Source organism: Castanea sativa, chromosome 2, assembly GCF_040712315.1.
Source record: "Castanea sativa cultivar Marrone di Chiusa Pesio chromosome 2, ASM4071231v1".
NCBI lineage: Eukaryota > Viridiplantae > Streptophyta > Magnoliopsida > Fagales > Fagaceae > Castanea > Castanea sativa.
In genome coordinates, this window is record NC_134014.1 from 36647135 (window position 1) to 36669323 (window position 22189).

A 22189-nucleotide genomic window follows, 5' to 3' on the forward strand; every position below is an offset into this window, starting at 1 on the left:
TCCTATATAGGCTGATTTTTTCTATGACCCCACAGACTTGGTTGTGTAATTCTTCTAACCTCAATTTCCCTTCCCTTTCATTGATACATTTGGACAAGATTCCTTCGGGTAGCCTTTTGTACAGTTCTCCCTCTATCAAGGTGTAATCTTTCAATTCTCTAATACTTTCACCATGCTCCAACTTTCTTATTATTCTTATTTTTTATTTCATCTCTCCAATCTTTCTTCTCTGGCTCTTCTAGGAACATCCTTTTGAGGGTCTCTATGATGGAGTTTTGCTGCTTGCTTAGTCTTATCAAAGTACTCTTTCCCTTAAAGGGAATCTGGGATCTTAGTGTAGCCAGTGCGTCAGCAAACCAGTTTTCATTGGTCTCTATATCTTTTAAGGTTATACTTACATAATAAATGGGTTGCATATTTCCTTCATCATCTTTCTACACTAGTAGAGCGCCTATAGCCTGAGAATTTGATGTTAAGTATAGCAACAGAGGTCGCCCATGTACTGGCGCCTGCAAGGTAGACAGATGATTCATGATCTATTAGATCCTCTAAAAGGCTTCCCGTTGTTTAGTCCCCCAAGTGAACATAGCTCTCTTTTTCAACAGTTTGGATAACTCACTTGTGACCAAAGCTAGTCCTGGCACAAACCTTCTAATGTAAAAGACCCTTCCTAAGAAACTTTTGAGCCCTTTGACCGTCGTAGGCCTTTCCATGGTTGCAATGGCCGTGGCCTTGGCTGGATCCACACTTATGCCTCTGTGTTGCACTAGGAACCCAAGGAAATTTCCAATAGACACCCTAAAGGCCCACTTCATGGGGTTCATGCATAGCTTGTACATCTTGCACCTTTCAAAGACTTGTTCAAGTACTTGGAAGTGTCCTGCCCTGGTCTTTGACTTTACCACGATGTTGTCTACATAATCTTCCATTTCCTTGTGCATCATATCATGGAAGATGGCCATCATGGTACGCTGGTACATGGCTCTTGCGTTTTTAAGGCCGAAAGGCAACACGGTGTAATAAAAGTTTCCAATCAGGGTCTTGAATGCTATCTTTTCTATATCCTTGGCAGCTATCCAAATTTGGTTATATCCATTATATCCATCCATAAACGAGAACATGGATTTACCCATAGCTAAATCCACAAGGAGATCAATATTGGGTAGGGGAAACTCATCCTTTGGGCATGCCTTATTTAAGTTGCGAAAATTCACACAACATCAGATTGACCATTCTTTTTCTTCACGGGTGCTATATTAGAGAGCCATTTAGGATGCTAGATTGGCTTGATGAACCTTGCTACTAGCAGTTTCTTGACTTCTTGAGTTATTTGAGCTTCCACCTCAGTGTGAAAGACCTTGGCTAGTTGAACTGCTGGCTTAACTCCCGGGTCTACATTAAGAGAATGAACTACTGGTACGGGGTCCAAGCCCGGCATCTCATCATATGTCCATGAAAACAAATCCACATATCTCTTGAGTAATCCCACTAACTGCTCTTTTTCTTGTGCTATTAACTGACTGCTGAAAAAAAGGCTTTGGGGATCCCAAGTCAGCCCCCAAGTTTACTTCTTCCAGTTCCTCTTCAGGCTGGATCTATGCTACTTTTTCAGGATCCTCTAAGATCTCTTCTTGAGCCATCATACAATCTGAGGGTCCGGGACCTTCCTGCACACCGAATTTGGGTCCCGCGCACCTTCATAAGCGGTATATTAACCTTCCCCCGGGCTCCCGGACTACTATGCATTCTTGGGATCTTAAGGAGCTGGCTTCCTTCTTTTTCCTTTTTTTGTCTAGGAGGTTCATTAGATCGCGAGTACCCCTTCCTTCTTCTTCTTCTAAGACAAGTGCGCTTGGGGTCCCTGGTGTGGGACTCTCGTCATCTGGCATTAACTCGTCATAAAAATTGTCTCTACAAAGTTTACTTCTCCTTGGTTGAATGGGTTCAGGTTGATAAGGATTCTAATGGGCCTCCCATTCAGTCTCCCTTTGACATATTGATCGAACGTGGAAGGAATGAAGCAGTGCTTATGAAGCCAGGGGCGTCCCAACAGAATATGGTAAGAAACTTCAGAGTTGATCACATGGAACCTAGTCAGGGCTACTATTGGGCCTACCCTTAAGGCCAACTGCACATACCCTTCAATTGACTCTACTACTTCTCCAAATCCTGTTATTTTTATAGGAGCCCCTAGTATCCTTTTGCCAGCTATGTTCATGGCTTCTAGGGTACTTAGGGCAATGAGGTTGAGTGAAGCCTCCATGTCTATTAATGCTATCCTGTTTTGGACACCATTTATGGTAGCCATTAAGTAAAGCGGTCTATGATGTTTTGAGTACTCAACCCCCATATCTTCGTCTTTGAAGGTTATTGCATTGGTTGTTTCCAAGTAAGCTTCATTGGCGTGCGATTCCGCCATGAAACACTCTACCCCTAAATCTGCTACTATTCTCATGAGGGATTTTGTGGAAATCCTCCTTGCTTCTGGCCCAAATCCTAGTTGGTTAAATAGTGATCTAAACTTGGGGCTCTTTTGAAGGGTCTTGACTATGCTTGGATGGAAGGATCCTTCAGATTCTTTTACCCCTGCTTCAGCCAGGTTCTTATGGATCACCACAGCCACCACCCCTTTTCCTTTGTGGTTGGGTAAGGGGGTTCCTCTGCAATTGAGGTTCCCATTGGGTGAGCTCCAAGGTCCCCTCCCTAAACTTTTTGTGAAAAAGCCTTCGGAAGGTCCAAGGTTCCCATACAGTGAATGGCCTGACAATTCCATCTCTAATCTATTTATCCAGAACATGATTTAATTCTCCCACAGTACATGGGGTCACAAGTGGTTCCTTCGGCACTTTTCCTTTAGGTCTCTTTCTCTTTTCTCCTACTAAAATTGTCATGGCCTGGGGATACTGGTACCCTCTTTGTCTTTATGGTTAACGTCGTTCTCCTGGTTCTTTACAACAAGTCAGTGAACTGAGTTATGCATAAATTTTCGAAATTAAGCTTGTAATCAAAGACCATGTTGGATATGAAAGCCTCCACGAGTTCTTTTTCTTCGTGATCTCCATAACAGTCGAGGGAAACATCCTTAAATCTTTTGATAAACTGGACAGAATCTTCCCCAAGCCTTTGCTTTACCATCTGAAGGCTCTAGAAAGTGACTTTATCTTTGCTTGGATAATACTTTGCACAAAATCTCTTCATCATTTCATCCTAAGTCTTGATAGACCCAGGCCTCAAGGTAGTGTACCACGTGTATGCTCTGTCTACTAGGGACTTAGCGAATTCTCTTAGGCATAACTCCTTATCTCCTGCATAAGGGCTCATGGTGTGAATAAATCTACTCACGTGTTTCACAGCACTTCCATACCTCCCATCAAAAGGGTGGAGCTTTAGGGTTTCATATCCTTTGGGGTAGGGCCTGCCAAGGAGTTCTAGCGTAAATGGGGGATCTTGAGAGAATTTCTTGGGGACCCCGAGAGCTTTTCCCTTTTCTGTTCAAGAAGGGCATTGACATCTGCTAACATGAGATATTGGGGGTTGGCTTCCCCTTCTATTGCTGACCCTTCCTCCGACTGGGCCCTTTCTTTGTTGACCAAATGAGGAGCGTTAGCCCTAATTTTAGGGTTCTTCCTTCTTTGAGGAGGCAGATTTCCTGTTGAAGGTCCTTCATCATCTCTCCCATTAGGGCCATGAGGTCTAGCTGTTGCACCTCACTCCTTTGTCCTAAGACGACCTAATGCTTTACCAGAGGTATTTCATTCCTCTGCCTGAAGGCTAATTTATTCTCTCCCACGGGCTCAGATGCCGCAGGTGGCACGTTGATACCTTTATTGTTCCTTGGTCTTGGAGTCATGCTTTGCGAAGGGACTGCTTCTTCCCTCTTCTTTGCCTAGTCCCCAGTGGAGTCGCCTTAAAATGTGGGTTATTTTTTTTATTATTAAAAAAAATAGCACACAGGCCCAAGTAGAAACAAGGATCTTGGGCCTAATGCTAAAAGTTTAAGGGACAAGGCTTGGTTCACCATAGCTAAGTTGGGCTGATTTCGAACCAAGTTGTGCAAAAAACGTGAATCCTACAATACATACATACTAACACATAGAAAATACGTACGTAACATTGGTGGCTGGTCCCTTTCTTATTTTTTCACTATTTTCTTCTTTTGAGGTTCCCTTTCCAAAAGCCCCTAGCTAACTTTCCTGTTTTGGGAGGTCTTAAAGGGCTAACTTCTAATCTTTCTTTTCCTAAAACTTCTAGATACCACTTTTCAGGGCCATTTTTTGGCTGCTTTACCTGTTTTCACTTTCTCGAAATAGGCAAATTCCTTTCTATTAGGCTGAAAGATCCCTAACCACCTTCCCTTATGGTCTATCTCCTTGGGTTCCCCGGGTACTAGACATTTTTTCATGAGTTGCTGGTTCCCCAGTCTTCTGCCCCTTTTCTGCATCATTGGGTGGCTAATGGGACACATCTGCTCTCGTTCTTTGTGTCCCTGAGCATGCTCCCTTGAGTTATCTCAATTCCAACCTGGCTCTGCTGCATATCCTGAGGATCCTAGGATCCTAAGTTTCTCTCTAGGTTTCCCAACGATTTTCTCCCTTAAGGGCTGGGCTAAGCTTTTTTTTTCTTTGTGTCGTAAGGCCCAAAGCTTGCCAATTCATAGGTTTAGGCCCCTTCCTACTGACTTTTAATGAATTTTGGGCCTTACCCTTTCCTTGAAAGCCCAAATGGTTCTTAGATTTCAAATTTTGTATTGCTTTGGGTTTTGATACAATATTGTGATATTTTGGACCTCAACACTCTGTTACACAAACATTTATACTTTATGGACTTTATTAAGAGTGCAAAACTCATCCTCTATTTCATTGTAACAGACTGCACTAATCCATATTGAATGAGACATAAATTTAGTGCTTTTACTAACCACGTAGCAACAACTTGTTGTTACCCTTTAAACCTCTTAGATTAAATCAATTCAAGGCTGGGTTCCCACTATTGGTGATTCTCTTTAAAAAAAAAAAAAAGGTTTTAGTCTTATTCCAATGGATGTTGCCCTAACCAAATCTCGAGACAACACTTTGGTTAAAGGGTCTGCCAAATTATTATTTGACCTTACATAAACAATTGAAATGGTACTAGCTTCAATTAATTGTCTTATGTAATCATGTCTTAGACCTATATGTTTAGATTTTCCATTATACATTTTACTGTATGCTCTACCCAAGGTGGCTTCACTATTGCAGTACACCGAAATGGCTAATATTGTTTGTGGCCGCAACTTTATGTCTAATAACATATTTCTTAGCCATTCTGCTTCTTTGCCTATTGTCACCAAGACTATAAATTCTAATTCTATGGTGGAGTGAGAAATACAGGTTTTTTTCTTTGATACCCAAGAGATAACACCTCCACCAAGAGTGAATATCCAACTAGACATGGATTTATTATCACTCACACTAGTAATCCAACTGGCATCCAAATAACCTTCCAACACAGCTGGAAACTCAGAATAAAAGAGTCTCAAACTTATGGTTTTCTTTAAATAACCAAGAACTCTAGTAATTGCTTTCCAATGATCCACACTTAGATTACTTGTAAATTTAGAAAGTTTGCCCACTGTAAAAGATTTGTTTGGCCTTGTACAATGCATAGCATACACCATTCTACCTATAGCACTAGCATACTCGAACTGTGTAATTCTTCTTCCAGTGTTTTCACCCCAATTTTATTCCGATCAAAAGGTGTTTTTGCTTCCTTTATATTAAGATGTTCAAATCTTTGAAGTACTTTCTCAACATAATGAGATTGACATAGTGCAAAACCTCCCCTATGTTTTTTTTTTTTTTCCAAAATAGGATCCACTTTGTCTAAATCTTTTATTTTAAACACAAAAAATAGATACTCTTTGGTTTCACACATACCTTTCATATTTGTACCCAATATGAGCATATCATCCACTTAAAGGCATACAATAACTCCATATTCCTTTGTAAATTTGGAATACATACATTTGTTGGCACCATTGTGCACAAAACCATCTGACAAAATCACGAAGTCAAACTTCTCATGCCATTGTTTTGGAACTTGTTTCAAGCCATACAAAGACTTGACTAATTTGCATTTTTTCTTATTTCTAGGAACTACAAAACCCTCAGGTTGTCCCATGTAAACTTCCTCATCAAGACCACCATTTAGGAAAGCCACCTTTACATCCATTTGATGTACAATCAATTTGTATATGGATGCAAGTGGTAACAACACTCGAATAGACTTGATCCTAGCCACTAGTGCATAGGTATGAAAATAGTCTATTCTTTCCCTTTCTTTAAAGTATTTTGCCACCAATCTTGCTTTAAAGGTTTGAATTGACCTTTCAGTATTATATCTTCTCCTAAATACCCGTTTACAACCAATTGGTTTTGAACTAGTAGGTAGATCTACTAGGATTCAAGTATTATTAAATAATATTGAGTCCATCTCATCATTCATGGCTTCTATCCAAAAAGTATCTAGAAGCCATAACTTCCTTCAATGTTTTAGGATCATCCTTTGTATTAAACACTATGGCCATATTATTTAGGACCACTTGTCTATTACCTTCAACAAGATATAATTGAGCTTGATAAGAAATGAAATCTAAACCAAAGTCCTTTTCTTTTTTTACTCTTTAACTCTTTCTTTGTTCACTTGGAGAACCACATTTAATCCTTTTTGTACTACCCAAGGTAGTATTAGGATTAGAGTCATCTCCTTGTATTTGAGTGGGTATCAACACATTCATGGAATCTTTAATGAATTTATCCTCAATAAATTCAACATCTCTTAATTCCGCCATCGTATTAGAGCTTAAGTCTAATAATCTATATGCCTTTGAATTTTCAACATAACCCACAAAGACACTTTTCATAACTCTTGGTCCTAACTTTGTTCTTTTTGGGTCAACAACTCTATAAAAGGCTAAACACCCCCACACTCTTTGATAAAATCAAGGTTTGGTTTCCTTCTAAGTCATAACTCATATGGAGATACTTTAATCTTCTTAGAAGATACTTTATTGTACATATGACATGCAGTAAGCAATGCCTCTTCCCACAAATTAAATGGAAGCTTTGCACTTAAAATCATGGCATTTACCATGTCTACAAGGGTCCTATTTTTTATTTTAGCTAAACCATTTTGCTGGGGTGTATAAGGGATTGAACTTTGGTGTATTATACCATGTTCCTCATAAAATGTACAAAACTCATTAGAAAAATAATCATCACTTCTATCATTACGTAGTATCTTTATTTTCCCATCCTTTTGATTTTCTACTTTAGTTTTATATCGTTTGGACATGTCAATGATTCATCTTTGTTTCTCATCAAATATACATATGTAAATCTAGAGAAATCATCAATGAATGTAATGAAGTATCTTTTACCTCCTCTAGTTAATGAAGTATACATCAAATATACATATGTAATGAAGTATCTTTAACCTCCTCTAGTTAATACGCCTAGTTAATATGTCATTCAACTCACATTCATTTGAATATACAATTTCAAGCATAATATAATTTCTATTTGACTTAGAAAATGGTTTCTTTGTCATATTTGCTTGAATACATTTTTAACATTTCTTTTCAACATCATGCATATATGGAATCATATCATGCTTTGACATAAACTTCAAGTATTTGAAATTTAAATGTTCTAATCTAGCATGCCATAAATAAGATGAATCAACAATATAAGCCCAACCAAAAACCTCTTTATTAATAATATTTAGATTGTACATGATATCAGTAGCATATCCCTTTCATATGAATATCCCATTCTTGGACAAGATTAACTTATTCGATTCAAGTATAGCTTTTACACCACTCTTACATAACAAATTGATAGATACAAGATTTTTCTTAATATCGGGTACATGAATAACATTGGTCAAGATCAGCATCTTGCTGGAAGTTATTTTGACTTCACTGATGCCCTTTTTATGAACCTTTTCTTTGTCGTGGTTGCCCATCAGCACTTATTGTTCTATGGAAGACTCCTCATAAGTCTTAAATAGTTCCTTGTTTTTGCACACATGCACCATTGCACCTGAATCAAACCACCATTCAAAAGAATTTGTAATTATAGCCATATGAACTTCAGTGATCATGTCAATATGTATAGCACTTACCATAGCAATAATGTCCTCAATGACATTTGTTTCATTGGTATTGCCTTCTTCATCATTTTTCTTGTTCTTTAAGAGTTTACATTTGCGACTATAATGACATTTCTTTTCACAATGGAAAGAAGTCCGGTTCTTCTTGTCTTTGCTAGGATTCTTGGAGTTGTTCTTCTTGAAACTACTCTCACTTTTGTTCACTTTTAAGTGCTTATTGGTCTTGCTTGAATTCCCACTTTAAACATTGCTCACATTGTTCACATTCACTTTAGAGTCGGTATTAGTCCCATCTCTAATCAGAATTGTTCTAAAGTGAGATCTTCTGACATATGTAGAAGGTTCTTCCTAAAATTATTTCAACTTGGAGGGAGTTTTGCAATAATTGCATCCACTTGGAATGATTCAGGAATATTGATTGAAAAATCATAGGGTTTATTGACCAAAATTTGTGATTCATGCACTTGATCTAAAACTGAAATATTATCTAGCATTTCATAATTAAAGTACATTTGAATAATAAACTTATTCGTACCTATTTTCTCAGTTTTGTACTTTGCCTCCAAAGTATTCCAAATCTCCTTTAGTGACTTCATTAAAGTGTAGAGATCATAGAGACAATCCGAAAGAGTATTAAGAATGTGTCCTCTACATATTAATTTGACTTCCTCCCCATTTCTTTCTTTGTGTCTTTATCTCATCAGTATCTTCATCACTCGCAATAGGAAAATGCATCAAATTTGGGTCAAAGATATAGAAAAGTCTTAGTGCAATGAGTATGAATTTCATCTTGCTTTTCCACCGAGAGAAATTGGTTCCATCAAAGCGATCCAATTTCACCAACTCATGATTCAACATCTTCAATGTTGGAACATCACTTGCTCCTTCCATTATACAAATATTGTCGAAGATTGTTGGAAATATTACACAAAGTAATAAAGGAAGAACAATTTTAACTCAAAAGACAAATAGAAAATACATAACTTGAAAGCACAAAATTGTTATCCTTAGACAATATTTTTTCCCACACAATAGTTGTTATAGGGTTATAACAAATTTGTCCCCAGGATACAACCAAGTTGTTGGGTTTTACAGATAGTAATTTTAGAGAACACTGACATGATTTCTTGTGTTTCTTAGAAACTAAGGTTATGTTTGGTAATAGTTTTTATTTTATATTTCAAAAACTTATTTTTGGGAATATAAAGAAAAAACAATTTTCTTGTATTTTTGAAATAAAAAACATGTTTAGTTAATTGAAATTAAAAAGATAGTTTTTTGAAGAAAAAAATAGAAAATACTAAAATATGTTGTTACTAGGATTTTATTTTTAATGCTAAATTATTAAATGAGATAGATTCATTAAATTATATGTTTTTTCCATTGACTTTTTAAAAATTAGAAACTGAAAACAGTATTTTGCATATTTTTAATTTCCTTTACAAATTGAGTTTTGAGAACAGTTTTTATTTTTTGTTCATTTTGGGTTACCAAATAAGTTTTTTAGTTTCCAAAATAGAAAATTGTTTTAGAAACAGAAAATAATCAAGAAAAAAAAGTTACCAAACATATCCTAACTTTTTTGGGAGAGAAAAGAAGAAGAAGTAGTGGTTATCAAGTAAACATAAGCCACTAGTTATACCCATAGGGTTATATTTTATCAAAGGGCACATATGGAGAGTTAAAACATTTCATAAAACCATTCACAATACTTGAAACCTTTTCAAACATTCAAAATAGTTATTGGAAAATTCTAAAAAATATTCAGTTTTACGGGTCTTGACCGATTGAGAGGAATCGATAATCAATCGAAGGTTTTTTTCGATCAATCGAATGAGAATCGAAAAAAAATCGAGTCAAGCAGAAGCTACAAGATCATTTTCCTTATCACTTCAATCAATTGAGCAAAAGTTTTAACTGATCGAGCATACAAAATTTTAAATTTTTACTTAAAAATTTTAGGACTAGAAATTTACTTTATCAACTTTATGAAACAATATTCTTCAAAAATCAAACATTATTATTGCAACATATTTTATTAAAGGGAAGCAAAGTATAATTTTATATAACAAAATTGCTAAAATTAGTACCAAATCCCTACATAAACTAATAATTTTTTAAAAAAAAATTTAGGGTGGCTATTGCCTCCCAAGTCAAAGTATGTCCCCATCCTTGGTCATATTATTTATTTTTATGGATCATGTTAACGGGTGTGTTTAGAATAATTGTTAATAAATCATACAAAAAAAAGTTTGACACAACTTTCATGAGAAATATAAAAATTATTTAAAAAAATTATTTACTTTGTCATTTTTTTCAATAAATTATTTTAAAAAAAAAAATTTATAAACCAATACCTTTAAAACAAATAACCTTTACTTATTTTTATTAGCAAATGATATGGATGTCTTACGCCATATTAAAGACAAACCAAACCCTTATCTCTTTGCCTCCATTAGACGAGGAGAAATATCTCAACTTTATCGACAGATGGAACGATGAATATTGAAACGATGAAATAATTATCCAAGAAGTTTGATGAATGCCGGCAAATAGCAAAAAAGCAGAGTGTCGGCGTAGGGTTTTTTTTTTCTTTTCTTTTTTGTTGGTAAAAAGCTGCGAGTCTTTTGGCTAAAAATTGTAAAAAACGGAGTTTATTATTATTATAGGTACTGTTCAAAGTTATTTGGTAAAATGAGGAGAGAGACTGTGTCAGGGGAGAGAGGAAAATTGAATTTCGGTAATGAGATTGCCGAAATTCTTGTCCTGCCCTTACTCTCAAGCCTACCCGTGAAGTGCCCAAAATGCTGAAATGAAAAACCAATTGTGGCAATGGCATTGCCAAAAATGAGAGGGAAAAAAAAAAGAATTGTGGCAACCAAGTTGCCGAAAATGGAGGGGAAAAAAAAAGATTCTACGTCCACAACATTTTTCACAACAAATTACAGGTGGTTAGTTGTTATTGGTTCAAATTTGAACCTAACACTAAGATAACTTTTTTGCTCCAATAATAACAATAAGTAACAACTTGTCATTTATGATTTGTTGTAAAAATACTGTGAAAATGTTGTGGACGTATCATTTCTAAAAAAAATTGTGGAGCCGAAAAGAAAAAAAAAAAGAAAAAAGTGGCAATGTGGCAATGGCATTGCCGAAATAGAGGGAAAAAAATCAATTTTTTTCCCTCTATTTCGGCAATGCTATTGCCACATTGCCACTTTTTTTTTTCTTTTCTTTTCCTTCTATTTTGGCTCCACAATTTTTTTTAGAAATGATACGTCTACAACATTTTCACAGTATTTTTACAACAAATCATAAATGACAAATTGTTACTTATTGGAGCAAAAAAGTTATCTTAGTGTTAGGTTCAAATTTGAACCAATAACAACTAACTACCTGTAATTTGTTATGAAAAATGTTGTGGACGTAGAATCTTTTTTTTTTTTTCCTTCCATTTTCGGCAACTTGGTTGCCACAAAATTTGTTTTTTTTTTTCCTCCCATTTTCGGCAATGCCATTGCCACAATTAGTTTTCCATTTCAGCATTTTGGGCATTTCACGGGCAGGTATGACAGGACAAGAATTTCGCTAATCTCATTACCGAAATTCAATTTTCTCTCTCCCCTGACACATTCTACTTTTTCTTGCAATTTTGGCAATACCGTTGCTGAAATTCAGTCTCTCTCCTCGCCAAATAATTTTGAACAGTACCTATAACAATAATAAACTTCGTTTTTTGTAATGTTTAGCCAAAAGACTCAAAAAGCTGCTTTAGTAAAATTAGGACAACAATGTACTAGTCCATGTCTACTTCAAAAAAGTGACAACAACGGAACCATGTACTTGTCCTGATCTTTCTTTCTAGCTTTTAGTGCCATCTTCCTTTACTACAATTCCTATTGTAACTTGCAAGATCAACGAATGTAAGATAACTTTTATTCTAAATAGGTAAAGTGTGAGCGTATCCTCTTATTGACAAACGTACGTGCACTAATATTTTACACTAGTCAAATATACTATGTATACATTTTGCACCCCTTGTGGCTGATCGCAGGCTTCTTCCTCCTCTTACACCTCTTCTCCTACCGTTTCTAAAAATTCTCTCATCAGTTTTCAACCTATTTTTAACAATTCTCTTCACATTTTCATCAGTTTTCAACCTCTTTGCTTCTTGATCTTCATCTTTAATTTCATTGCTTTCAACCTGCTTACGTTTGAGGAAATTGGCAAGCTCTTGAAGAGCAACATTGGCATCTTCGCTCTTCATTAGTTCCTCGGCAACCTCTGCTGGGGTGACCTTTGTGCTGTCTATTAGGCCTTCAATTTCTCCGTAGAGGTGGTGGGATTTTCCATGATGAATGCCAAGGTAATTAGAGGCCAAGAGTTTGAAGCCACGACTAGTGCAATATGACATGTTAATATGCATGTCCATTCGACCGGGACGCAGCAAGGCAGGGTCAAGCCGGTCCTTGTGGTTGGTAGTGAACACAATAATTCGCTCGTCGCCGCAACTGGACCACAAGCCGTCAACGAAGTTTAATAGACCCGACAGAGTCAACTGCGAACAAAAACAGATTATTATATTAAGAAAATATTCTCTTATACTCATTTTAATTACATCTACTGTTTTAAACAATGTTTATAATTGATTTGTTAGAGTACATATATTAAAAGATGAAAAAGAAATGTCCACTTGTAAAATATGAAAAATCAATTTGTGGTTATGAAAGTATCATTATTCTGTTAAATTAGCATATATAATCAGTATTGATTCATTAATATATGGATTAAATGTGTTCCCAAAATTTGAACCCACCCCAAAGTCTGGAAACGTGAGAAGTGTGAATAAAAAAGATTTTAAACTCTAAAATTTTACCAATTTATTTTTGAACTTCTCAACTTAATCTAAGCAAGCAATACATACATACATATGCGTAAAATTCCCTCTTCAAAATTTAAATCTCAATCTTTGCTTCTCATCACACTTACAAATATTTATATTTAAAGAGAGAACACCGTACTAAAAGCGCACGGTGGTCTCAGACACTCGTGATTAATTTCACAAAGCTATTGCACTTATTAATCTTTAGTGCGTTTGGTCGAGCTAAAAGCAACCAGATCAGTTGCTCTATTTTACACATATATTCTTATACTAAAAACTTACTTTTTTTATTTTACACATCTATTTTTACAAAACACTCACATTAGTTCATCTAATCTATCACCTTTTTTAATTAAATAATCAATTTCCTCAAAATTTTTATTATTTCTCTAACTACCCGGATATATATACGCACCTCTCTATCTCTCTTCCCATTTATGTTTGTTGCTCTCTCTCTCTCTCTCTCTCTCTGATCCACGAGCTCAAATCAATTCTCCCTCTCCAATCCATGAGCTTAAATCAACTCTCCCTCTCTAATCCACAAGCTCCGATTCACAATCCGCGAGCTTCGATCCATGATCCGCGAGCTCTGATCACAATCCACGAGCTCCATCCACGATCCGCGAGCTTCGATCCATAGGCAAGACCCACGAGCTCTGATCTAGTCAAGCACCGATCGTTCCATAAGCATCGATCATTCCGATCAAGCACCGATCTGTGTTTGTGTATCTTTGTGTTTTTTTTTTGAGTAAGTGTATCTCTGTGTTGATTTGTCTGTGTGGATGTGTTTGTGTATAGGTGTGTTTGTGTGCATATGAGGAAAAAGAAGTAGATGAGGAGAGAACTGAGTTTGTTGAGCACGGACAAGAGAGAGAAAAAAAAGGAGCGAATGGGAAAACAATAAAATATTGAATGAACAAGCTACAGTAGCCATGTATATTCACATAGTTACTGTAGCTCGTGGATGGATTTGCAAGATTTTACACAGTTTTACACTCACTGATGTGAGAGTTTTTTTGACCAAAATGTGTAAAATTAAGTATTTTTTGTATTATAAAAGATTATATAAGAACTGGTGTGAATGCTCTAAGGCCCAATAGTACTGATACCTTTTCAGGGGAAAAAAAAAAAGTACCAAAATGAATGCTTTTTAGCTTTTAGTTTTTTTTTTTTTTTTTTTGGAAGTATAGTTTTTAGTTTTTACCAGGTGAATGAAGTACCAAATCCAACCAAACTAAACTCGGGTCATGTGAGGTGTGGGCGCTGTGGGGTTCTGATTCTATTGCGAAAGTGAAGTTATGTAATGCGTATATATTAAATTAGTTTTTCATATAAATATTTATTTATTTATCTAAAAGTTAGTAAATGACAAAGACATAATTGTATTTAGAAAATCAATTTTAAAAAAATTACATAAATTAATTAGTGTGTTTACACATCGTTATGTATAGAGTATATGTAATATGTGCCACAAGGCCAAAATCAGTTAGATGCTATGTATTTATATGTGAACAACTAGCTTTGTGCAGCAAGCATTAACAAATTAATAAATTAATGAAAAAGATCTAATCCAAAGCACCAAGAACAAATGCGATGTTGAACTTGGAATTCCCGTTTATGTTTACCTACGGGCTACCAACGTCCCCAAAACGTTGTGCGAATTTTTTTTTTTTTTTTGTCTTTTACTCTTTTTCCAATTTTTTGGTGAAAAAGTAAGCAAGAGAAAGGGATAGAAAAGGGTGTGCAAGTTGCAAATGAAATAATTTCACAATAAGTTTGGGGCCCATGGGCGATGTCGGCTAAGGTTGTCTGATGTTGGTCTTCAACCCCATGATCATGTCGACGATAATACAAGAAAGCAAATTAAGACATTTTTTCGAAGTACATTACATAGAAACAATATATATATATATATATATATATATATGTGTGTGTGTGTGTGTGTGTGTGTGTGTGTGTGTGTGTGTTTTCTTGTTTTAGTAATTAACCTAGCTAGCGGCTTTTTTTTGGGGGGGGGGGGGGGGGTGGGGGTTTAATTAATCCGTGACCATAATGATGTTTGGGTTAACAAGTTCTCCAAGACCAACAACTAGTGTTTTAGTTGAATTATGGACATTTAGAGATGGTCTTCAACTTGAGATATCACTCGAGTCGAGTCCACTCATTTGATAGTCAAACTTGATCCTAAACTGTTTCTACATAACTATCATATTGCCATGCTGTGAGATGCTAGGACTCAATACCTAAAGTGGTGGTCATTCATTACTTTATTCATCGTGAACTCCACATCCCATCTAAGCTAACTTATTCCTATTGTGAAAGGAATCAAGTGACTGATTTCTTACCAAAGCTTTAGCCGCACTAGGAATTTGTTACTCATAGCATTAGCATGATTGAGATTCAGTGCAATTAATTATATTTCCTTCACAAAAAGTTTTATATTCTTTACCTTATACTTCTTTTAATTTTTATTTATTTATTTATTTATTTAATAATTGAGATTGAAAGTTGATTTTCCAACTCTCAATTCCAACCATTCATTACAATTGAATAACATGATCTCAATCCGCATTAACATCCATCAAAACTGCTAAGATTTTTGTTAGATTTTGATAGGTCAAAACTCATATTTCACTTGCCATGTAAATAGCTGTAATAACTCTTTTTCTTAGTCTATTAACATCATCTATCCATGTTTAAACCTATTTTTATTATTCAAAAAAAAACAAAAAACAAAAAAACAAGAAACACTATACTAACCTTGGAATGAGAAGGTTCATACTGATCTTGATTTTGCCGATCATTCATCTCTACACTGCAATCGATATCCTCAATCACCAAAATAGACCTATTTGTAGTGGACAACAAAATCCTTCTTAGATCAGAATTGCCGTAAATGCTGGTGAGCTCCAAATCATAGATATCAAACTTGAGGTAATTAGCCATGGCAGCAATCAAGCTAGATTTACCAGTACCAGGAGGACCATACAACAAATACCCTCTTTTCCAAGCCCTGCCTACTCTCTTATAGAATTCTTTCCTCCTCACAAACCTATCCAAATCACTAATAATAGATTTCTTAAGCTCCGGATCCATAGCCAAAGTATCAAACGTAGCTGGATGCTCGAGATTAATCGAACCCCACATACCTCCACCACCACCTCCCTCCTCGTCACTGAAGGGACACTCACGGTTATACAGCTTCACCACCTTCTCTTCTTGTTTGATAGAGTTAGCCCTCACCAAAATGTAGGGCAGGTAAGATTCAAACACCTTGTCTTTGAATTTCTTATCGAAAGTGAGCTCGAAGCAACGCTTTTCAATGGCGTGTGCGTTCTTGGGTTCTGTGCAAACAAAGCACCACTTGAGTTGAACATTGTCGAACCTGTCGACAACCTCGTCACCCTTCTCGATTGCCACAGCGAAGTGTTTCTGACGCGAGCTCTTGCTGACTCGAAGTCGATCTGTTGTGGGGCTTATCTTGGTGCGGAGGTACTCCTCTGCGGAGTCAAAGACTTGGTTTCGAGCCATGCCACAGTACTCGTCGATAACAAGTGTGAGTGTGGAAGAGAGTGGAGTGAAGAGGTAGTGGAAAGCGGAGTAGAGATAAGAGCGGAGCTCATGGGGAATCACCTCGTTGGCCATGGATCGAATCATCATCATGGAGGCAGCGAAGGAAGCGTAAGCAGAGAACAATGTGGAGGCTTTGGATGGCATTTCTTTCAGGGAAAACATTTTCACTGTTGAAGCAAGAAAACCTTGAGCAGCTTAGAAATCAATCTGATTTTTGGACTTTTTTTGTTGATATGTTTTTGCTTTTTTAGTGTTGCCTGTGCTTATTACTGTTATTGGGCAAGCAGGGTTTGTTTATATTTATTTATAACATGGGGTCCTACTTTATTGAAGTACTCCACTTGATTAAGAAAAAGCGAAAGGTGTTTGCTTACTTTTCAAGTATTCTGTCTCATTGTATTATCACCACGTGGATAAAACAATCTGGAAAGAATTTCTTTTTTTGTTCATACCAGATGTACATGTTAATAAATTTGGGACATTATTAGAGGACAGAATTACGTGCATCACGCTTCACCAATAGCTTTCTCAAGAGCATAATAATATACGAACGAACCTTTTTACTTTCGGCAATCAAAAAGTTTGCTATCACACCACATTCCACAATTTTTATTAGAGTTATAAGCGGTGAATTCATATAAGTCCATAACTTCACTGCTTACAAATTATAACTGTGGAGAGTAAAAAGACCCTGATGAGGATGTGGGCCTTTGAGCCATGCTAGGGAAGGCCAACCTGCTCTTGGGTTTAGAACTTGTTAGTACTACAGGTCGGCCTATACGCCGAGGATCCGATGATCCAGCCGAGGGTGAATTTCTCTTCGGACGGACACCGGAGAACCCGAGACTTCATGATAAAGGTTAGGGAATGACACGGTCAAGACCGATGGTTAAAGGGGGGAAACCCTTGAATGCCCTAGAAGCACCGATGTTAAGGAAATACCAAAGATAAAGGCTGTCACCTCTACATTAAAGACCCTGCACCTACCACCCTGGCCGCATTAATGGGGAAGTGACACCTGAACAGTGGAAGGGAAACTTCTGGTTACTATTCAAAGGCACTGAGAAAAGAAATATCTAGGCTAAGGGGAAGTTGGGGCAACACGTGTACAAAGTATCAAAAAGAAGAGTATTTAAGGAGCAACCTAGAACAGAAATAGGGGATCCCTTCTTTGTAATCTAAAAAAGAAAAAGAAAAAAGAGAAAGAGATAATATAAGAACTGTTCTCGGCTTACGTCCGAGCAGGTTGATTTACAATATTCCTTGTTGTTTTCAAGTGTTTACAATCTTTGGCTTGTCATTTAATCCTCAAACACTTCTAACATGGGTTTCAAGCCCACACTCTACAAATTATATTGTTTAAGGCTCATTGGGCTTGAGCCCGTAACTGTTCTTGGGGCCAGGTGCAATTGTGCACTTACAATAACGTATCACATAAATAAGCTTTTATTATATTTTGTAGAAATAATTTTATCAAACTTTTATTTATTTTTATGTAGTTCCAATTAATTTTTTTTTTTTTATCTATTATTAACACTCTTCTATACTGAAGTAATTATGAAAATTTTTGCCAATTTTTTTATTTTTCATTTTTACCTACACTTTTTCAAGTTTACACTTTTCCGTATTGATTGATGATGGGATTGAGCTTTGACTGGGGATTTCATATCATTTGGGAATTGAGACTCAGAATGCGTTTGGATAGGAGGCTGCGTCCACGTCTGGCCAGTTTTTTTTTTTTTTTTTTTTTTTCCACGCGCATGTGTCACTGTTCATTGGTCATGAACAGTAATTTTAGGCCAATGAACAGTACTTTTGGGATGAACAGTAATTTTTACACATTAAAAAATTATTTTTGTACAGTATTTTCAGTTTTCAGTTTTCAGTTTTCAGCAATAAGTTTTATCCAAACGGACTCTCAGGTTTGTTGTTTCAGCATTGAAGTTTGAACCCTTCTCTCTTTACTTTCCATTTTTTTTTTAAGTTCCAATGAAAGTGTGATATACAATTTTGAGAAGTGAAAAAGTAGGAGATATAAAATATTTAATTTTTTTTTTGTATAATTGGTTGGAGGGTAAAAAAGTGAGAGAGTAAAAAGAAATTTTGTTTGGTTTAAGAGAAAAAGGGAATAATGAAAAATGTAATTTATATAAATTGACTATTATACCCCTATTATATAATAGGTAAAAAATAAAGTGAGGACAGGTGAAAGGGTATTTGTGTAAAATGTATTTCTTAGCCATTTTCCCTCCTCATTTTCCTCCCAATTTGGGAGGATAAAAAAAGTAAACCCAAGAGAAAAAACTTTCTCTCATATTTTTTATTTCTCCTATTTTTCTTCCTCAACCAAACAATAAAAAACATTATTTTTTATCTTATTTTTCTCTCTCTATTTTCAATCCTCTTGTTTTCACTCCAACCAAACATTACTAAATGTTTTTTTTTCCCTTGCCAATAAGACTCACAAGCCACTGAACGTGGGGCACGTACGTTTATGACGGTCATAGGAGACGAGTGCATCACTTGAATCTGATTACATAATAACATTGCCCATCCCAACTTGGGCTCCAAGTTTAATGAACGCCGACTAGATTCTCTGTCAAATTTTTCCGAATATAAAAAAAAAATCACTATCAAATATATTCGGGAGGATAAGAGCAGTGCAATTCTGCCTACTCATCATATTCTTGCCAATATTCCACTGGTTGTTCTTTTATTGTTTTTTTCTTCTTAACACTAGTTTTTCCTCCTTTTAATCTATTCATTTTATTAGAACTCAAATTAGCAATAGATATAAATTGAATTATAATTTTTGAAGTCCATTTAAATTTCTTTTAGAATTGATTTAGGTTTGAATTAAAATATATTAGTGAATTTGGTTATCTTTCTGTTTGAAATCAATTTATATTTAAAATAAATTTGGGTTCATTTTGTTTTAAATATTAATGAAACCAAAATCATCAGTTGGGTCACTCGTCCAATCTAAAACTTTTGATGGGCTTTTGAGATCTGCAAGAGAAATAAAGTTGGTGAGTCCCAGTGGGGGAGCCTCCGATGCTTGAGTTAGTATCTGCCCATATTTTGTATATAAATAGCATTTTGTAGTCTTTTTTACATGCCTTAACAAGTAGACAGATTTTCCCTTTTATAGGTAGCTTAGGTGGCTGTTGCGCTCATAAATTCTTCATGTACATAATTGCAGGTAATTATTTTCCAGTGTGTAACGGTCTTTGTCTTAATGAGAGTTTAAGGTTGATGAGTAACGATCGTCATTAATGTGTTGAATGTACTTGAGCAGTTACATCTTTTTCCATGATGGTCTACTAATGATGCAAGGTCATCCATATTAATGGACGACCTTAATGATTTTTCTACATTCATCAAATATGATTAATTGGATTAAAATTTCAAATTCAATTAAGTATGTTATGTCAAAATGAATTGAAAACTGATTCTCAATTCAATTTTGTTTTTCTTCTCAAAAAAAAAAAAAAAATCAATTTTGCTTGCTCTAGACAGTACTTGAATTATATCATTTGTTGTGTGTAGGTAATTTAGAAATGTTATCTTTAGAATTTGATTATCACTGGCCAACCGGTGGGGGTTGACCAAGGAAACTCCGGTAGTTAAGTTAGCTTAGAAAATTAATAGTGTATAATGATAAAGTAATAGATGAGAATTGTGGAATGGGGTATTTATAGGAAAGAGAGACTTGGATTGGCAGGAACTATTTCCTAAAATCAAGTTTTAGGGTTCGTTTGGTTGGAGAGACAGAAAAGTGTCAAGTTAGAAAATGGAGAGAGGATGAAAAAGTAGGAAGATAGAAGAGATTTTAGTTTCCCTCATTTTTGTTTGGTTGGAGTTGTAGAAAAGTGGAGGGATGGAAAACTTTTTTATTTGGTTGAGAAGAAAAATGGGAAAATAGAAAATGTAATTTGTATAAATTTACAATCATGTTCCCATTAGATAAAATAAAAAATAAAATTGTTTTTACATTTTTATTAAAAAATATATATGAATAGTGTGGGGAGTAAAGGACCCAAGCAGGCATTTGGGCCTCTGGGCTCTAGCAAGGAGAGCCGAACTGCTCTTGAGCTAAGGATTTGTTAGTACTGCGAATCGGCCCATACGCTGAGGGTCCGAGGATACAGCCAAGGGTGAGTTTCTCCTCGGACAGATCTAAGAGAACTCGGAGATTCACTACGAAGGTCAAGGTAGAATTCTAGAAAGACTGTTGGATAAAAGGGTGAAACCCTGAACCTTCTAGATACACCGGTATTAGAAAAATACCAAGAGCAAAGGCTGCCACCTCCACATTAAAGACTCTGCACCTACCTCCCTGGCCGCATTAATGGGGAAGTGACCCTTGAACAGTAGAACTGAAACTTCTAGTCACTATTCAAAGGCACTAAAAAAAGAAATATCTAGAAGGGGTTTGAGCAACACATGGATAAAGCATCAGGAAAGGAAGTATTTAAGGGGGGTGAAGGCCAAAGAAGAAGGGGCTGGGAAAAAAAGAAAGAAATTAAGAATTGTAATCTTTAAGAAAGAAAGAGAAATAATACGGAGTTAGTCCTCGGCTTACGTCCGAGGAGGACTTTTTGCAATTATCATTTGTTATTTACAAGTGTTTGCACGCCAAAGCCTGTTATCAAGTTCTCAGTACCTTTAGTCTAGATTTCAAGCCCACACTCTAAAAATTTCATTGATTAAGGCTCATTAGGCCTGAGCCCATAATTTTCTTTGGGTCCAGGTGCAATTATGCACTTACAAATAGGCACTTCATTTTTTTTTAAAGAGCACAAGAAATTCAAGAATCCAAAATTGTTTTCTAAAACAAATTAAAAAAAATGATGAAAAAAAAAATTGCAAACAAATAGCTAATAAAAAACAAAACAAAAGCCAAAAAAAAAAAAAAAAAGGAAAAGGAAGCAACACAACAGAAACGTTGGTAGAACGCATTTTAGTCCCAAATTTTGCACTCCGTTTTAGGGAGATTGAGTTTGGTGGGCCTAGAGAGAAAATAGTTAGACCCATCATTTTTCTCTCCCCCTCCCCGCCCCCTCTCCTTCTCAACCAAATGCTCCTCCCACTCATTTTCTCTCATATTTTCCATCATTCCCAAAATCTACCCAACCAAACACAACCGTAGGTTTGTTCAAGTGATTATAAGTGCATTTTTCATATAAGGGGGGGGGGGGGGGGGGGAGGAGCAAGTTCAATCATATTAAATATGGTAGAATGTTGGAGAGACACGTATGATAAATTTTGATATGAGGTGCATCAGTGGCATTTAGATCTCTTTTGTGGAGAAAGTTATCGACCAACTGATTAAAGAGAAGAAGCTCCTAGGAAATACTAAATAATTTTTACCACCAGACCATATGTTTATAATTCATGTCAAAACATAAGGAAATGCTAAATATACTATAGGTTTCAATACAAAAGGTTTGGAAACTGACATGACAAAAAATGTGATTAGTACTACAACAATAAAATAAAAGTTAAGACGTCAATTAGTAAAGTCTATGTAGTAAAATTTGGAGTACCCCGAACCATAGCATTTCTCCATAACATGATCTA

General features: G+C 35.8%; 1 protein-coding gene across 1 annotated transcript; it reads right to left on the reverse strand.

Moving 5' to 3' along the window:
* Nucleotides 1-12071: 12071 nt before the first annotated feature.
* Nucleotides 12072-16902, reverse strand: LOC142624471 (AAA-ATPase At2g18193-like). Its single transcript, XM_075798042.1, has 2 exons — nt 15794-16902; nt 12072-12709 (listed from the first exon to the last, which is right to left on the reverse strand). Exons 1-2 carry the CDS (start codon nt 16766-16768, stop codon nt 12155-12157), a joined length of 1530 nt encoding a protein of 509 aa, XP_075654157.1. The 5' UTR covers nt 16769-16902; the 3' UTR covers nt 12072-12154.
* Between the last annotated feature and the right edge of the window lie 5287 nt (nt 16903-22189).

Bases quoted from the DNA above. Each gene is read 5' to 3' on its own strand.
- LOC142624471 (XM_075798042.1), bottom strand. From the start codon at position 16,768: ATGTTTTCCCTGAAAGAAATGCCATCCAAAGCCTCCACATTGTTCTCT. The intron at 12,710-15,793 runs GTTAGTATAGTG...TTTTGTTCGCAG, and splicing joins ATGAACCTTCTCATTCCAAG to TTGACTCTGTCGGGTCTATT.